Raw genomic sequence first — 19880 nt, forward strand, 5'->3', positions numbered from 1 at the left:
CTTTAGAATGGATTACTTTGCAGTCCTTAAAATGAAGTAGATTTATATGTTTTGATATGAAAGTCTTCAAATATATAATGTCAATTAAGATAAGGAGGTGCAGCAATGGTATAAAATGCTTCTATTTCCTTATAAAAGATATAGGTAGGTATACAATTTATATATGTAGATATATGCCTTTACAGGCATACTTGCACTTTTCTGGAAGGAAACAGTGGTTTCCTCTGGGCAAGAAGATTGATAGCCTTGGGAGGGAAGGAGACTTACTATTCATTTTCTTATTTTTACTATGTGGACCTGTTAGTTTTCCAGTTAGAGAGGCAGTAGAGACTGGCAGTTAGAAGCCTAGACTCTGGAGCCTGAATACGTATGTTCAGATCCTGGCTCTCTCACTAACTGGGTGACCTTGGGGTTAATTTAACTTCTCCACTTCTCATCTATTAAATGTGCTAATAATAGTATCTTCCTCATTGGATTTTGTGAGGATTAAATGAGTTAATAAGGATAAAGTGCTCAGAATAGCTTGAACACTGCCATATATGCATTTTCTGGAAAAAATAAAAGGAGAAATTAACCAACCCCCAAAATGCATCTAACCGAAAGCGCCCCTTGTACCTCAGAGGTGGAAGGGCTTTTAAATATGTCACTGCTTCCAGCATCATACGTTGTATAAAAATTATGTTCGAAGCAGGGATAGCAAAGCAGCGGTTGTGTTTTCATTGTGGTCATTTTATCTGAACTTGAATACCTTTTAGGGAAGGCACCTACCCTGGGATTCATAACAGGTGTTTACCATGCCTGTGAAACCCCCAAACCCATCTAGTTTTGTAGCTCCTCTTCTAGTCCATCGCAGAGATGCTCAGGCTAAGAGCGGAATGTATGCTAGGCCACGGAGAAAATCTTTGAGGAGACAGAACTCTACATCCACAGCTGGTAAAGGCCAGAGAGGCACTATCCAGAAATTCAAGTTTAAGGAGGGTGTCCATGTCCATGCCAGTTATGACGTGTGTGTTCACATGCCCTCATGCGTCTCCTTTTCTTTTGAAAGAGAGAATGATAGACACTTGCCAAGGGGTGGTGCTAGGAGGCTCAGGAATCTTAATGGCCCTAGGGGCTTCCTCTGTATTCAAAGGTGCAGAAAGCGGAGGGCTGGGGTCCTGATGCCCAGTTTCCTCCTCCTTCCTTGTGGGTGCTTTGGGGCAAGTGTGGAGACCTTGGGCTGATTTTGGGCACCCTCATTTAAAGTTGGTCATACTCTGGGCACCTGGTGGCTCCTTCAAATCAGCTGAGTTAGGAAACATGCAAAACTGACCTGTAACAACTTCATCCCCCGGTCAGTGGTCCTGGTTGTCTGTCTGACCCTTTCTTTCTGCACTCTTGGGCACTGCAGTCTCTATTCATTTGGCCAGCGGTTCCCTGGGCATCTGTCTCTCACATCCAACTGTGCTTCCATCTGCCCTTCCATCCCTCCACCCCTCCTCCAACCATCTGCCAGCTTTCCCACCCATCCATCAGACTGCTGGTATGTCTGTCCACCCCTCCTCCCCTCCCACCATGTGGGTCTGAGACTCCATCCACTGGACCATCCATCCATCCATCCCTCCATCTTTCTGTAGCCACCCATACATCTTGCTCACCTCCTGTCTGGCTGCAGAACCCACCGCTTGACCCTTCCTCTGTTCCCCCCACCCCTGTAGCCTGGAATCCGTCCCCGCCGCTGCTCTGCCCTCCCCCAGACCCGCGAGTCCGTCAGTCCCCGCACGCTGGGTCGGTGCCTGCGCCGAATCGGTCCCCGACTCGCGTGGGCCGTGCTTTTGTTCGGCTGCCCCAGGCGGGCCGGGCCCGGGCGGCCCGGCGGCGCGGCTCCCAGGCCGGGCGGGCGAAGGGCCGGGCCGGGGCGGGGCGCGCGCGGGGCGGGGCGGCCGCGGCGGGGCGGGCGGGGGCCTGGGTGACTCAGCCGCCGCTCGCTCCGCGGTCCGCGCGTCCGCCGGCCTCGCAGGCGGGGCGGAGAAAATGGCGTTGCCCCCGGCCGCCGCGCCCCCCGCCGGGGCCCGGGCACCGCCGGGGCCCCGCGCTGCCGCCGCCGCCGCCGCCGCCACCGCGCCGCCGCTGGGCCTGCAGCAGCTCTCGGAGCTGCGGCCCGAGCCGGGCGGGGTCCCGCTGCACTCGCCCTGGACCTTCTGGCTCGACAGGTGAGGGGAGCGCGGGGCTCGCCGCCGCCACCGCCGCCGTGCGCCCGCCGGGCCTGCGCCGCCGCTTTGTCTCGGGGCCCGCCTCCCCCGCCCCGGGCCGGGTGCGCTCGGGCGGCCCGGCCCCCAGCCCCGGGCCCCGGGCGCCGGCCCCGCCGCGCGAGCTCGCGCAGAGCCGGCTCGGAAGCCGAGGGTTTTGGGCCGGCGCGAGCGGCTGTCGGGCGGCCTCGCCTCACGGCCGGGAGAGAAAACACGCAGTCCCCAAAGTTTCGGCAGCACTTTTCCTCTTTCTTTCCTTCCGAAGAAGAAACGCCGGCGGGCGGGTATCCTGGCTGGGCAGTGGGAGATGCCGGGCCTGGCGGGGGTGATCGGTCCTCGCTGTAAAGTGGGGCGAGTGATGCTGTCCTGGTCACCCCCCCCCACGGGGCTCTGGGGGAACTCGGGACACGACCCTCGCTGTGACAGCGCTCGGGAAAGTCGACCAGTCCCCTGGGAAGTGTGCGGAGGTGGTATTACTATGGCACAGCGGGCGCCTACCCCCGCCCACCGATGCTGCCTTTGAATTCTTTCTCATCCACTGGGCAGCTGTTTCTTGAGCACTTACTGTGGACCCACACGCCTGCTAGGCGCTGGGGATTCAGTGGTAAGCCTTGCCTCACCTTGTTGGTCAAGTGGGCACAATTATAGCTTTCTCAGGGGACAGCTCAGGTACCTTCTCAGAAATGCCTACAGGACTGCCGCGTCTAAATTAGCACCCCTCCTCCCTCCCATCACTCATGTCCTCCCTGTTTTTCTTCATAAAGTTTATAATGTTACCGAGTTGTGTTGTGTAGAAAACTGTTTATTTTTCCTTCTGTCTCAATCCCTCAACATTACCCTCTCTGTCACGGGCCAGTGAACAGGAACTTTGTGCCTGGCACCTAGTAGGAGCGCAAGAAATTTTTGACAAATGAATAAATGGATGAATTGCAAAGTCCCTTCGTAGTATCTGTCACCCAGCCGGTGCCCAAGGATGACACTTCAAGGTTGTCCCAAGAGCTTATGGAAGTTTTGATGACGCTGTATCTCTATGGTTAAGTGTTAGGGAGGCATGGATGTGTCAGTTTTCTGTGAAATTTACTCAGTAGACGCCAGTCTGGTTTTTAAAAGCCTTGCGTAAAATACCTGCAAGATTTTTAAAAAGTGATATTCATCTTTTCTTAGGGAGACAAGCTCATTCCTTTCTTCCTGTTGGAATTAGCACCCATCTACAAGAATTGACACTTGGAGTCATTGTCTTTTCCGGGGACACAGAGAAGTTGGGGGGTGGGGAAGATACAGTGAGTCTCGTTTTTTGTTTTTTTTTTTCTAATATTTTCACTTTCGTTATGAGATGCTGAGAGAGCGTTTTACTGTCAAAACAAGAATGGTTTTGGCACATTGTAGCAGAATGAAATCATGTGTATCTTTGTTTTCAAAGGTGTGTTGTAATTGCTGTTACCTGGTATCTGTTTTCAAGGCGTTAAATCTGGACCTCTGGACCATTGGCTACCGGTGGGCTGCTGGAAACAGTATCAAGGGAGTGTGTTTATAAACAGGTCAAAGATTAGTCTCCTTACAGGCACAACATTTTTAAGAATGGCCTAAGATACTAATACTATATAGCAACACAACTTTTAAAGAATATCTGGTATCTTTTTTTTTTTGGAAGCATAGTTGGTATACAATATTATGTAAGTTACACAGTGTACAATATAGTGATTCATAATTTTTAAAGGTTATACTCCATTTATAGTTACTATAAAATATTGACTCTATTCCCTGTGTTGTAAATATATCTTTGTAGCTTAACACAACTTTTAAAGAATATCTAATATCTTTTAAGTTAAGACCATGGTAACTCCAACGAAGACAGACTGTAGCTTTTCTACTGTGTGTTTGCACATTTTTGTTCTCTGAAAGCCAGTAATCAAATGAAACATGTTACTGCCACCACGTCCAAATCTTCAACAGAAGTGGCTGTATTAATTTAGAAATGATACTTAGTTCCAGCATTGCACATACGAATTCATTTTGCCTGATCAGTCATCTCATAACTACTATTGAACTTGCTCCACTTCCCTGGAGATGCAGGGTACCCCTGTTTCCCTCAGGGTTGTGAACACATTGTCTTCTAGAGGTTCCCTTGTATCTTTTTTCCCCCCAGACAAACAAGATTGTAGAGAGGGTGGTAAGGCTCTCAGGAGAGCCCTCCAAGGGCAGCCTTCACCTCAGGTAGCTGATGTCTGCTGCCGATGACATCAGTCTCGAGAACCACACCATCCAAAGGTCTCCTGCTACTTGAAAGTCTTTGGCACCTACCTCTTGGCCTGTCCTACCTTCCAGCCTACTCTCTGTGATGATGAACAAATGATCTAGCCTCACTAGGCCTCACTTGCATGGTTTGTGAAATGGGGATAAATAATCATAGGATATTCTGAGGGCTACATGAGTGCTATGAATGTAAAACACCAACGAGTGTCCTAGCATAGACTACGTGTACAGTAAATGCTAACTACTAAAATTATTATTCATTGCTCCCTAATTACCACCCATTCGCCCGTCAGTGGTTCCCCAGAGCAACTTGTCTGAATTTAGTGTTAGGAAACCAGCATCCTAATTTATTCCCATCATGGATGAATTTGAGAGTCCCCCCAGTAGAGTTATTTGCAGTTTCAGTAGTAAACTCCAGTAAGTCTTTTATTTGTTTTGTTTTGTTTTTTAAAATAAATTTATTTATTTATTTATTTATTTTTGGCTGTGTTGGGTCTTCGCTTCTGTGCGAGGGCTTTCTCTAGTTGCGGCGAGCTGGGGCCACTCTTCATCGAGGTGCGCGGGCCTCTCACTGTCGCGGCCTCTCTTGTTGCGGAGCACAGGCTCCAGAAGCGCAGGCTCAGTAGTTGTGGCTCACGGGCCTAGTTGCTCTGCGGCATGTGGGATCTTCCCGGACCAGGGCTCGAACCCGTGTCCCCCGCATTGGCAGGCAGATTCTCAACCACTGCGCCACCAGGGAAGCCCGTGTTTTTTTGTTTTTTAATTAGACTTTATGGCTAAGGATTCAAACATTTGGGGGATAATTTTGGCTGGGGGTATAGGATGAAGAGTTTTCCTCCCCTTTTCTCAGTATGTAAAACTCGGACCTGTCTTGATTCTTGGAGGCCACTCTTGGTTGTGTGCCTCTGACTGCTTTGTTTTCATCGCATGGTGACCCCCCTCTCCTCTAAGTTTTATACATGGGCTCAGTGCTCAGGCCTCTTCTCTTGTTCCCATCCACACCAGTGATCTCATCCAGTCACAAGGCTTTCAGCTCCATCTGTGCGCTGGTGATTCCCAAAACCTTACACTCATGCATCCAACTCCTCCTCTCCGTCTCCATGTGGATGTCTAATACACATCCTTACTCAACACGTGCCAAATCGCTTCCTCGGCTGCCCTCCCCATCTTGTCTCCTTCGTCTGTGTCATCTCAGACCAGAGCAGTTAACAGCAACTCCATCCTTCCAGTTGTTTGTCGCCCCCCTCCAAATCTTGGAGTCATCTGTGATTCTTCTGCTCTTCCTCCTTACCTCCCCCCCTTTTCCATCCCCTTCCCCACCCTTCTTCCTCCTGCTACATCCGTTAACAACAAATGCTATTGATTCTACCCTCAAAATGCATCTAGAATCCACTGTATTCTCACCACCCGCATCCCAGACCCTGGACCACACAACATCTGTCACCTGGATGAAGGCAAGAGCATCCTAACTGCTCTCCCTGCTTCTGCTCTTGCCCCATACAGTTCATTCCCATCACAGCAGCCAAAGCGGTCCCTTTAAATACCACAGTTAAAACGTGTCACTTCTCTGCTCCCGGGTCCTCTCCGAGCAAAAGCCAGAGTGCTTATCATGGCCCTTGAGACTCTGCAGCATTTCCTGGCCCCGCCTGGTACACCTTTCTCCTGCTGTCTCTCTGTCACTCTCCCTACTGCACGTGCCCTTCTAGCTTGCTGGACCCCTTGCTGTTTCTCCATCATCCTAAGCATGGGCCTTTGCCACTGGGGGGTCCTTCCTCCTGGGATGCTCTTCCCTCGATCATCTGCTAGGTCTGCGCTTCCCTTACTTCCAGTCTCTGCTCGAATGTCATCTTCTCAGCAAGGCCTTCCCTGACCACTGGTACAAAATGACCCGCATCTCCTGACACGCTCCCCGAGGCCCTGCTCCTACTTTATTGTCTCTGTAGGGTTAACACTGTTTGTGTGTCTGCTCTTCACCAGAATGGACACTTCCCAGGGTTCTTTTCCCCACCACTCTGTCCTCAGCTCCTAGATCAGAGCCTAGGACAGCTCAGCCCACACTGAATATTTAGGGGGCTGTTGAATTCTACCCACAGTGACTTTCCCTTCTCCTGTGGCGGCTGATTTTACTCTAATTATCAGTTGCAAATCTGCATCCTAGCCCTGACCTCTCTCCTGTGTTCCGGACACACACGACCTACCCTGTTATGGTCAACACCACCACCGTCCTACCTGGAATCCCCTTCTCTCTCACATACCCTTCCCTGTCCAGTTCTGTACTTGACGTTGCTCCAAGGCTAAGCCGTCCCGTCTTCTCCATGTCCCTCCCTCTGCACATCCTGGGCCCCTCCAGCCCCAGTCACACGCTATAGCCTCCTGCTCCCAAGCTTGTCCCTCCCCAAGCCTCCCCGACCTGGGCTCACAGGTTAGCCTTCTAAACTACGCGTGGTCTCGTCGTTCCAAAACTCCCCTGCCCCTCTCCTCTGGCACGGCAGTGGATTTTGACTTTGTGTCTCTCACCACCTTAGGGTGCCTCTGTTGTGGGGTTGTGTGCTCCAGCCAGGTGCAATTGTGGGTCTGCACCCCTACCTTTACCAGCAGGTCTGATTGACTTTTGTGGTACAAACTTCTGTATTGCTGTTTTTAATGTGAAACCCACCTCCTTTTCAGCTTCATCACCTGTGTCTCCCCAACTCCATTATACCGCTCAGTCTGCCCATTCTCTCTGGTAACAACAGCAAACGCCTGGCCCTTCTGCTGGATAAACCATGGACTTGCCAGCCTCTGAGATTTGTCTTGTGAAGTTCCTTCTGCTTGGGTTGCCCTCCTCCCCTTTGTCTACCACACATCCTTCGAGGCCTTCCTGAGTTGCCACCTCTATAATTGTCCTTAAAAGGACTTGGCCCAGGCATGATTAAGCCCACCTCCTTTGTGGTCCTACCGCATGTTTATAGCCTGTATTTGTATTAAGGATCATTACTTCCTCCTCCGTCCCTCCCTCTTGACCATGAGACACATAACTGCCTCGTGTCTGCTCCCGGAAGTGTGCCTTAGAGTGTGCATAGTAGGTACCTAGTGAGTGTGTGTGTTCTTGTGGTTTGAATCGCAAAGGTGGGCCCTCACTACATCGCCCACCAACCCCACCCCATCAGGATTTAGCTCCACCCACAGTGTTAAAAGATACAGCCTCCCAACCCTGCCCCAGACCTGCTCCATCAGACCTCTGGGGTAGAATGTGCATCTGTAACAAATGCCTCAGGTGCCAAAACTTCACAGTTACTGCTCTGTTTGTTGGTGAGATTAACCAACATATTAGTCGCCAGTCACTGTTGTAGGTGCTGAGAATGCGAAGATGACAGCATGGGCCTGGGCCTCCCAGGAGGTTACACACCATCTGCTTCAGTGGCATCAGTTCAGCCAGGTACTGAACTCTAGAGGGACCCGCCTTCCAGGGTAGAGTACGTTCAAGTGTGTTCCAATGGTGTCTGCATAAGAACACGTCTCATGGAGGCGGGGTGGGACCAGGCTTGACAAAGAGGATCCGCAAATCATCCTTGTTCATCCCAGAGCGGCCTGCTGGGTGTAGGTGAGGGCAGGGGGCTGCATGGAAGGCCGTAGGTGACAGGGAGAAAGTGGCTGGAGTGTCGACTTTTCCTGTCCTTTTTCCCCATTCTTGCCTTTCTGAACCCACAAACTCTCTTAATGACCAGGATTTTATTTTCTGTAAGAGGCAAAGGGGTCCTGGGTACTTCAGGCAGGGAAAGGCCCTGACCTAGGGGATCCCAGCCTGTCCAACTGTGGGTCAGTAGCTGCTTCCTACAGACAGGCCTGAAGGCCCTAAACGTCCTCACTCAGAAAGCTTACTAGTCCTTACCTGGTACTAGCTTCTCGAAAATATATTTTCCTGTTTTCAGGATTACAGATGCCATTTCCTTATTTCCAAACCTAAGACAGCTGGCAGGACTTCAGTGACCTGGCCCTTCTTAGTTCCGTTGTCAGCTCTGTAACATTATTACACTTCTCTTTCACCCAGCCTCCGTGTACTAAAGGATTAATTAGATATGGAGATGAAAAGAGTCCCAGTTGCTACCAGCAAGGAGCTCATAGGCCAGGAGTGACAATAGACAAGAGAAGGGGAAAAAATCAAAATCAAATAAACCTGCAAAAATAAAGCATTTAGATTATATAGATAGTTTCAATAGATGCACTATTAAGTGTTATTAATAGGCCCTGGCCCATTTTTGCAGGTGACTCTTTCTCAAACAGGAAGCTGGTGTAGCCACAAGCCACAGATCTATTTAAAAGTGATTAAAATGAAATCATCTTTAATGGAGTGAATGATATACAAGGGATCCCCTTCATCAAGTATCTGGGCTTGTGCAGATTTTCTCTCTGGCAGCTGAGCCTGATGTTAGTAAATTCAACAAGACGACGGGCTTTTAGGAGACATATCCCTGGCTTTGAAATTTTCCCCGTTTAGGTTATTCTCTTGGCTGAAATGAACTGATCTCTCATATAAGGTGAAGTCATCATTCGTTTTTTCACCAAACGTTTATTGTGTGCATGTCCCCTGGGCATGTCTATCCATAACTTGGCTATCCTGTAACATATGTAAAGTTGTAAACATTTTTTTTTTCACTTTAACCTATTAATGTTCACAGCTGTTTACTTCAGTGCACTGGGCACTAGACTGGAGCTGTACATAATTATCCACAGAATCCTCACAATACTGAAGTAGGCTGTACCAGCAACATTTTACACATGAGACAGCTGAGGCGCGGACAAGTACCTTGCCTGAGGTCACACAGCTAACATAGAACAGAAGCGGGATTTGGGGTAAGGACTGTGTGACCCCAAGCACTGGCATCCCTCACCCCACTGAGCACTGCTTCCCTGTGCGTATGAACAGTGAATGGGACACAGTTCTCCCGTATTTCATATCCTCGAATATGGGAGCTGGGCAGGACTCGAGAGGTCATCTGGACCTGCCACTGAATTTCTCAAATAAGGAAACTAGGGGCCAGTGTCACAGGAGATAATTAAGCCAAGGACTCCCTGCTTTAAAATTGGCAGAGAAAAAGAAGAGAGCCCCACCTAAAACCCATATTTAAGTGCCTTTATAGGATTGTCCTTCACATTTAATGATAACCCCGTCTTAGTCATCTCTTTGGGTGATGAAGAAAATGCATCTGTGAAAAAAGATGATATTTTTTTACATTTTTCCAATGATGTTGTCTGTATTCCATTAGCTTTTATTTCCCATTTATGGTGATTTGCTTTACATGATATAAGTCAACAAACCTCAAACTTTAATGTATAGACAGATCACCTGGGATTCAGCAGGTGTCAGGTGCGGCCTGGAGACTCTGCAGCTCTAACAAGCTCCCAGGTAATGCTGCTGGTTGATGGACTATATAAGTGGCAGGGATGTGGGCAGGGTTTGGGGAAACGTTTTCAGCTTCTTTCCTTTGTAGGAAGCATCTCCAGAAATCCAGGTCCCTGGTAAGTGGTACTGTGGTCTGCTGAGAGCTAGCCAAGGAATGGTTAAGATCATTTCTGAGGTACTGACAAAGGCATCTGTCCCCATGAATTTTATTCCTGAGCTTAGCCTGCAGCAACCAGGCGGGGTTTAATGGAGAAGGCACATTTGGACTGCTGGAAAGTCAGGGTTGAGTGTTGCAAGGTGCAGGAGAGTTGAGGATGTATTTGGTGCAGCGTTGTGTTTGCAGCACCAAGCAGAGTAGGGGGTCATGCTGGAAGTGATTAGTTTAGGCTCCTGACAAAGAGCCAGGTTGCCAGGGACCCTTGGTTCAAGTACCAACTCTCCTATTAGCCAACTGTGAGCCTTTGGGCAAGTCGCCACCCTCAGACTTAGTTTGCTTATCTGCAGAGTGGGGTTGCAACCGTTATTTACCTCATGGTGTTTAATTAATAATGCATGCATGTAGCACACAATGTGTGATCTTTTCACCTACTGGGAGCACAGTAAACATCTCTTGAATAAGAGGGAGTATAAAAATGCTTTGAAGCATCTCAGACTCAAATTGAGCTAAATGAGTTCTGTCTTGTGAAGATTCTCAGGAACCTGCTTAAATGAATTGATAAAGATGATTTGTAAATAACACATTGAATTATTGCATGTAAATGGTGGTTATGTGCCTGGAAACCATTTAAGTTGAATAGTTGGTCCAACTTATTGAACTTCCTGCCTTCTCCTAATTCCCCAAATGAAAAGTGATTTTAACCAGTTTTACATAGAGAATCTTAAGATGCATTTGCTCTAGTTCCGTGATTAAGTTGAAGACACACAAGGGCAATATAAAGCTGGACTTGGGGATTTTGTAACATTAAGAGTTCCCCTGACATCTTACACTAATCGTCTACTTGGCAGACCTAGGAGGATCCCTTCCCACTCCTGCCTTAACCATAACAGCTTCTGGATTCGCCAGGTCCAAGTGGAAGCAGCTCCTCGAAGCTGTGGCCTTAAGCCCAGAGAGACTGGCACCGGATGGGCTTTCTTTCCTGAGGATGGACCCAGGAGTTTCTCAGCTCTGTGTCACTCTCACAGACTTCTTGGGATTTTTGCCCTCGGTCCCACAGATTAGAAAATGTGCTCGGTGTCTCTTAGTTGTGATGGGTTCCCCCTCTGTTCCTCTTCCGTTCTTGCTGCTGCTGCTGGTGACGACAGCAACTGTTGCTTGTTAGATGCCAGTTGCTGTGTAAATACTTCATGCGCCTTAGCTCTTGCAGTCTAAGTAGCAGTCTAAGTAGGGGTAGAGACCATTCTCAGAAAGGGGAAGCGAGGGTCAGGAGAGTCAGGCTTGTCACACAGCGGGTGGCTAGCAGAGCTGGAACTCAGTTCTGTCGATTTCAAAGACCATCCTCCTAAGCCCTCTGCTTTCCTGCCTTCCTGCCACAGCCCAGCTTGGCTTTTGTTTGGTAAATTATCTTCCTCTCATGTCCAGCCTCCGAAAATGATGACCTGTAAATGCGTTCTTCCCGAATTGTGTTCCTTGTATCACGTTTTGGGGTATCGTTATTGCCAAGGGTTCTGGTGGCGTCTAACCCTGTCCCACGTCTCTTCTTCCCCCTCCCCCCAGCCCCTGCCCCCCAGCAGTGTGGCTAAATGGGTAGTGGTGGAGGAGGGAGTGAGTGGCAAGGGCAGTGGGTGGGCCCAAGGATGGAGGAGATAACGTAAGAAGGGCTGAGAGGGGGATTTGGCGGAAGATGCGCTGTCTGTGACCACCCATGCTGACAGTGACTGCTTGGTGTTTTACTGAGAAGCGTCCTCCTCCAAGAGGAAGATCGTGGGCCTCAGAGCCAGAGAGACCAGGAAAAGAACCCGGATCTGCTCCTCAAAAACAGGCTCACTGAGTTTGTTTCCTAGTCTGTAAATGGAGATAATGATACCAACCTGGCAAGCTTGCTGTAAGGATTGGAGATCTATATGCAAACCCCTCTCATATAGTACGTGCTCAGTAAAAGGAAGCCATTATTATATTACTGTCATTAAATTAAAGGGGAAACTCCTAGTGGAACAATTCAAACTCCTTAACCTGATCCATCCAGGAGGCATTTCTTGTTCCATTGCTGTGTTCTCAGCTCCAGCTGTATACTGTGAGAGGGTGACATAGTATTCAAAGAATGTGAAAGTAGGTCCTGATTCCTTGGTTCTGCGATTGTCCACATTCAACGTTATATTACTGGTATATTCCTCCCTCAACTTTTTCTCACACTTCCTGCCTCCCAGGCCAACAAAGAGGAACCTAAACATTGTTTCTTTGCCTTTAGCAATCTGGGAAATTCAGAGAGGCAGGGGTGCCAGTTCTAGAGCATACACTTCCTGAGGACAAGGGCTTCATCTCGAATGAGCACTGCTGTGTCCTCGTCAGCTAAAAGAGGTGTGCAATGAATCTTTGGTGGTTAAATAAATTATAGGTCTTCTTAGGCTGTTTGTTGCACGTACACGGCAGGGTTTCTCAGCGTGGACTCTTGCCATTTTGGACCTGATCACCCTTTGTTGCGGGTGCTGTCCTGTCCAGCCCTGGCTTTGCCCACTCGATGCCAGTGGCACCCCTCCAGTGGTGATAACCGGAAATGTCTCTGGATATTGCCAGATGTCTTCTCCTCAGAGGCCCCATCACCTCTACCTAGATGAGCGCCCTTGGTCTGCAGAGAGAGGGTTTGGTTAGGGTTCTGTTGAGAGGTTTGGGTTTGTAACATGAAGGAAGTCAAAAGATTTTTTTAAAGATGTGAGAATGTACTGTATGTATGATACCAGTAAAAAAAAAAAAAAGTTTCTTTCATTGAAATCCACTACACACACTTCCCTTCCAGTTGCCGCAACTTTCTGTTAGAGGAAAAGGGAAGAGAGGGTTGCCGGCTGCCTGCTGCCGGGGCTGCAACTTTGCCAGCAGCTGCCCGCACTGCTACTTTAAGAAACAGTAACTGTAGATGGTACGGCTTCCAGTTCAACTTTGAATCAGCAAGTCCAGTACAGACTGACCTGTTTACAAGGCAGATCACTTACAAATCTCGGCTTGTTTTCCATTTTAAAATTGATTTTGTGGATATGGCCCAGTTCTGTTTGCTAAAGATGGCTGAGGTTCAGGCACGAGATATAGGCTTTTTAGTGTCTTCTAGTGACTGTCTGGATCAGATTTGGCTTGCAGGAGAATGGCTTTCCTTGCGCTGGCCAAGCCAGCCAACCATTCACTACTGTCAGAAGGTCCGACAGCATTTTTCTTATTTTGACACCTGGATATTCATAAAACTGTCCAGCATCTGGAAGGAACCTTGAAAATTAGAGAATCCAACCTCCTTCATTAAGAAATTAGGCAACTCATGGCACAGGGAGATCAGCTTGGTGCTTTGCGACCACCTAGAGAGATAGGATAAGGAGGGTGGGAGGGAGACGCAAGAGGGAGGAGATATGGGGATATATGTATATGTATAGCTGATTCATTTTGTTATACAGCAGAAACTAACACAACACTATAAAGCAATTATACTCCAATAAAGATGTTAAAAAAAAAAAAGACATTAGGCAAGTCATTTTCCATAGAAGCTGACACGTTTCCTTTCAGACACCAATACATCAGCATCCTAAGATGTTAAGCAGAATAGAGCTGTTGTTGAGCGTGATCCTGTTGGTTTTAGCGAGGACCTTCTCTACCTTGATCTGATGGAAAGACTATTCGAAGAACATAACGTGGACACAATCTTGTATTAAAAGTAGGATTCAGCAAAACGGCAGCCTTGATGAGAGCACACCAAGAGTCAATTATAAACCTCCGTTAAAAAATGTAAGTGTGTAGGGGCTTCCCTGGTGGCGCAGTGCTTAAGAATCCACCTGCCAACACAGGGGACACGGGTTCGAGTCCTGGTCCGGGAAGATCCCACATGCCGTGGAGCGACTAAGCCCGTGCGTCACAATTACTGAGCCTGCGCTCTAAGAGCCCGCGAGCCACAACTACTGAAGCCCGCGTGCCTAGAGCCTGTGCTCTGCAACAAGAGAAGCCACCGCAATGAGAAGCCCACACACTGCAACAAAGAGTAGACCCCCCACTCGCCACAACTAGAGAAAGCCCGCACGCAGCAACGAAGACCCAACGCAGCCAAAAATAAATGAATAAATAAATAAATTTATTTTTTAAAAAAAGTAAGTGTGTATATGGCTTGACTGGACAGTTTAGCAGTGAGGGGTAAAGAGCAGGAAGTCTCAGGTCACCTGTATGCAAATCAGGTTTCTGTGGCCTGAGGCACCTTATCAAACCTCTGTAGGCACCGGGCTGCTCAGCTGTAAAATGGTAAGAAATAATAATGACAGCTGAATACGCAGGCTTGCGAGGATTCAGTGCTGTGATGAAGGTGACTTGCTGAGCACACAAGCAAGAATTCAGTCCATGCACGTCAGCCCCTGGCATTGTTGTCGTATGAAGCGCTGCCTCCTTGTTTCATGCTAGAGCCCTTCTTGGACTCTGGAGACTATAGAGGTTTCTTCAGAAACCTCGTGCAGTGAAACTGAACAGACCTAAATGACTTTGTATAATTGTCTCCTGCTAGAATATGAGTAAAAGACCAGAACGTGGAGACAGAGGCATTTAAAAAGAGGCATATAAAGCAAAGGTTTATCAGTGATTTTTTTTTCTGGGTGAAATGGTGGTATTCTCATGTTGTATTTGCTTAAGTTGACATGTTGTATGAGGTGAACACTCAAATTATACTCATGCTAAACCGTCATAAATTGAATGGTAGTTTTAAAAATTAATAAAAATTCAAAATACACAGTTTTAAAAATGAAAAAATGCAAAGGACATTTCCTACCTTTGGATCCTTATACCACCCCCTCCCCCAGTCCCGCTAGGGAAAGAACCCTGTATATATTCTGCTATATGCTTTGGGCAGCCAGGGGTATATCTTCCGGGCACATTTGGTGGAGAAGTCAGCTAAACTCTTCAAAGGAAGAAAAGTCAGTATTAGAATAAATGCCAGTAGATTTTCATAGAAAGGCAATAGATTGTTCATGTGAAAACCTACTCAGAAAAGGTTAAGGTTTTGGGGGATTTTTTTAGTTTTTTTCCCCAATCCTTTTGTAATTTAAACCCCAAACAGCATAAAACCTGTATCAAATAGCAAATTAGTATTTATCTAAGTCAATACAGTCGTACCCCGGGCAGTCCAGATAGAGCGACGGATGCATCGTGGGTCAGACGCCACCGTCGCAGGTGCTGATCCAGTGCCTTGCTCTTCATCACGTCCTGCAACGTAGCTATTTGAGGCTTCGGGTCTGGCGGCAGAATGCAGTCATGGTGGTTATCGTGGATTTGCGTTTGTCAAACAAACAACGTCCGGCACACTCATAATAACTAGAAAAGAGTTGTAAACCTGGTGCTTTGGGGAAGATTTATTTATCAGACTCCCCCCGCTCAACAGGGTCCCTTGTTTGCCTCCACACTAGTCCGTAATCATGCTTCCTTGTGACCTCCAGGCTAGGGAGCTGTGTTCAGAAGTGCGTCTTTTATATCAGGTTCAACACCCAGGTCCATATGACTGGTCCATAATTCCAGGACTGTAGTCTGCAGAGCTGTGCCCCTGGTGCCTGATGCTTGCCGCACACCTGGGCCTCGCCCTCTGCTCTGCCATCCCCTCCACCTCTGAGCGGGCTCAGTTTTGTGCACATGTCTTGCCAGGAAGTTCACCATCTTGAGGTCCCCTGGGGACTGTGTCTCGGAGGGTCAGTGGCTGGTAAGGAGCATTCCTTTTATAGATTCCAGATCCTGGTGGGTCAGCTGTGAGCTGGTGCTTGCTCCACACCGCCAGCCTCTTAGTTCTTACAGCCAGACATGGGGCTGTCAAGCATTACTTGAGTTTTTCAACCTTAGGCCTGATGTCACTGGACCCCAACATTCCTGAGCGAGACCTGCTAATTCAGTGTAGGGAGAAAGGAGAGGTAGCAAGGATGGAGAGGCTTCACTTCTGCAGATTGATGAGACCACGTCCTGTTACCCCCAAACCCAGGACATGGTGCTGGGTAAAGCCGGTCACAGTGGATGGCTCTTCTGGTGAATAAGCTGGTAGTATGTTGCCATCTAGTGGAACATACGGCAAACTAAAGATGAATGTATTCTGACCGCAGAGTTCAGCAGAGCTAATTAAATCCGCCAGAGAAAATAACTGAAAGTATTTTCTAAAGGCAGGTGTTTTGGAAACACGTGCAAATTCAAGTGAGGCGAAGGGTGACTTTTAGTAATCATGTTTTCTTGAAGTTGGCAAAAGGTCACCCAAGAGTTCATGAATATTTACCACCAAGGAACTAACAAATTTTTCAAACATATAACCAGGTCAGGACCCTGCACTGTCATTGTCATCTATACAACAGGCCCAGTTTCCTATCCAGAGTCCTAGGCCAAAAAGGCTTGGTTGCAACATGGTTATTTTTGTATTTTTTAAAATGTGATTTTAAGGTTTCCAATGTGTTTCTTACATTTCCAGTTTTCCTGTTAAACCTCCACAGGATAAATATGCTTATTTTTAGGAGACGCGAACACCTGACTTGACAAAGTAGGAGTTTCACATTTTAAATTCTAACCAGCATCCCAGAAGTGTCCGCGTCTGTGGTTTCAGACCTGATTTGTGTGAAGACCTGCAGACTTACATTACACTGTGGAATGTTTCATGAACACTGAAACATTTTCCTTGTTTCTTTGCTCTTTTGCTTCTGTTTGCTTAGATCCCTCCCTGGTGCCACAGCAGCTGAATGCGCATCAAATCTGAAGAAAATCTACACAGTACAAACGGTACAGGTAAGATCAAGAAACCTGCTGTACGTGGGACAGTTAATCATCCAACCTGAGACCTGTGGTGTGCTGGCAGCGCCCACCCGGGGCTGTGCCCTGACCTCAGCTCTCATGTCCACTCTGGCAGAGCAGTCCTCAGCCACGTCTACCCCAAAGGCCAGCTGAGCACATGCCCGAGTGGCCTGCTCTTCTCTTGGTGACGTGTGGAACCTTATCATCTCCCAGACCCTCGTGCCTCTGGTGTGGGTTTGACGATATCGCTCTGTGTCCTCATTTAAGCACCAGCTCAGCCGCTCCCTCTCTGGGCTCTGTTTGCCATCGGTGAGAGGCCCTGGCACCCACTTGCAAGCTTACTGAAGGTCACACGGCAGGATAGTGTTGAGCCTGAAAGTGGAAGGTCTCAGACCCGTGTCCTACTCCACGTTCAACTTCCATCATCCTGAACTGGGCAGGGATCAGCCCTTTAATTTGTGTAAGACTGGTGTGATGGTAGCACCTGCCTCCATGGGTGGGTATGAGGACCGAACGAGATGATGTCTTTATCAGGCTTAGCAGGAGACCTGATACATGGTAGGTTGTCAGCAAATGTAAGCTCTTAGATCTCTTAGTTCTTTCTCTACCCAACTCTTAGGATGAACATTAAAAAAAAAAAAAAAAAACCTGGTTTATTTAGTTGATCACATTACTGTTTTCTTCCAAAGCAAATTCTATCAAGTTTCTCCCCTTCCTCTAGTTTAATACATTGTTGTACACAAGATAAGTCTTTTAAGGCTGCTTCATACTTGCATTGACTGTGTGTCCTGAATTTTCTAGAAGGTCCAGTTTTAAATCGTGTGTTCTGCCCTTAAATCTTTTAATGTCTTAGAAATTCCAATAGATCGGTGTCTCTTTGGCAGCCTCTCACTTGCACAGGAGTTGTGCAGAGATCTTTTTTCAGACACTTCTCCCAGTATCTGGTTCAGGAAATTTAGTACTCACGGTTATGCAGCCCCAGGAATCTGATTGTAAGGTGCCTCGTGTGGCCACAGAGGGCCCTAAGCCGGGTGTAAAGACGCAGTCCCTACCACAGGCTGTCTCTGAACTATTTGAGAAAATGACCTAAGCATGTGGAGAGCAGAATAACAGTGCTGTTGTAAATAAGCATTCAGTGCCAAGTACAAGCAGTGTCACAAGACAGCACGTGGGCCACCGTCCAGAGGGACAGATGCTCTCAGAGTCCCGGAAGGGGTCCCCTTCACTTCTCCTCGTGGTGACATTATGGACCTTGTTACCTCTTCCCAGCACCGCTGTGTAAACCTCAGAGCACTTGATTCTAAAGCCTGTCCTCATGTAGAAGTTCTTAGAGCCCACTGAATTTTTTTTTTTTTGAGGTCCTCATTAGACTTTTCCCACGCTATTGTGACATTGGATCATCAGAACTGTGCCTGGGATTCCAGGAAGACATTGGTAAAGTTACACCGAGGGATTAGTTTGTTTCCCTGACCCTGTGTGATGACAACAGAGCATTGGTTGAGCCTTGGTATCTGGCAGCAAGCGACATAGGGTCTTCAGGGACCAATTTAAAGTACCCAGGCCGGCACATACTAGGAAATACCTTCTTAAAAACTTCATTGGGATATAATTTATTCAGTAAATGCAGGTTTCTTAAGTGTAGAAGTTTGGTAAATTTTGACAAAGATACGCAAACATGTAACTGTCACCCGGATCAAGATTAAAAAATTCCATCCTGTCGGGAAGTCTTTCTTCATGCCCTCTTCTTACCAGTCCTTCTTTTCCGGAAGCAACCACTATTCACATTTCTGTCACCGTGCATTGGTTTTGTCTTTTATTGAACCTCATATAAATGGAGTACTATATTGTGCCTGGTTCCTTTCACTCCATACATACTGAAGGATCCAATGAATGAATGAGAAATTAATAAATGATCCACTTTCCTGTCACAGCAGACTGCTCACATAACGATCTGTTAAGCTGTAACCACACATTCTCAATGGCGACAAAAATTGATGCTTGGTGTGGCCAAAAAAATCATGCTGTTTTTATGTAGAAAGCACAGATAGGCATACAGTACATAAAGAGATATATAGTGGTGGTATTAAAGTTTCACAAGAAAGTGTTTAGGAAAAGGACTCCTTCAACATAGGGGGATGATAATGAAACACTGCCCCAAGGGGTCAGGAAGTTCTGTCGTGTCTCCGATGTGTCTGTCCTCCTCCGTTTCTCCATCTGTAAAACAGGTGGTAGCAGTTCCTCCTCCCTAGGGTTGAGCGAGGGTTAAATGAGATTGCGTAGTTCTTACTAGCGCTTGGTACTTAGTAAGCCCTCAGCTGTTGGCAGCTTTTACAGAAGGTTGGATTCTACGCTTCAGCTTCATCGGTTGACCGGGGAGGTTGTGGGCCTGGGTGTAGGGTGGTCACACTGCCTGGGTTGGTATCTCACATCTGCAACTTAGTAGCTCAAGCAAGTTGCTTAACTCCTCTGTATCTGTTTGCTCATCTCTAAGATGGGAATAATTGTGATACCAACTGCATCATGAGGTTGTGAGAATGAAATGGCACAAGGACGTAAAAATCACCTAGTAAGTGCTGGATGATAATAATGAATTCGTCTGCCGTTATTGGCCTGCTTCTATTGGAACATCTTCTTGTACATTCCTCAATCATGTTTTAAATCACAAAACTGTGTACCACTACTTCTAGATGATTTATTTCAAGCAGTCATTCCCCAGATTATACCACTGCAAATACCTCTACTTACGAGAATGTATTTAACTTGTCGATGAGTTTGGGGATTTCAGCCTGTGTCCTTAATATCTGTGAATAGTCCTTAGTATTTGAGAACTAGCCTGGGTGCTGATTTTAAAGTCATTTGAGGATATCCTTTTGCCCCACTGTCTTTTTATTTTGTAGTTATATGTTGATTCCTGAACTCTCGCTCTGTCAGCACTAAAAAATTACATCCCTAATCATGTCTGTTTTTCCCTCATCTGTGTTTAGATTCAGTGTAATTGTCATGTGGTATTAATGATTGCTTTCCGTAAGGACATATTGAATAATATGTCTTTTTGTACTTTGAGGCCCTCAGCAAATCAGAGATGCTGATG

The 19880-nt window shown here is 47.4% G+C and overlaps 1 protein-coding gene across 1 annotated transcript in view; it reads left to right on the forward strand.

The window, feature by feature from the left end:
• The first annotated feature begins 1959 nt into the window (after nt 1-1959).
• Nucleotides 1960-19880, forward strand: part of EIF4E3 (eukaryotic translation initiation factor 4E family member 3) — a 37948-nt gene continuing 20027 nt past the window's right edge. Inside the window, exons 1-2 of the mRNA XM_082346224.1 lie at nt 1960-2192; nt 16711-16783. Coding sequence (XP_082202350.1) covers nt 2014-2192; nt 16711-16783 — 252 coding nt within the window. The 5' untranslated portion in view covers nt 1960-2013. The remainder of the gene's footprint in view (nt 2193-16710; nt 16784-19880) is intronic.

Source organism: Balaenoptera borealis, assembly GCF_965194805.1.
Source record: "Balaenoptera borealis genome assembly, chromosome: 12".
NCBI lineage: Eukaryota > Metazoa > Chordata > Mammalia > Artiodactyla > Balaenopteridae > Balaenoptera > Balaenoptera borealis.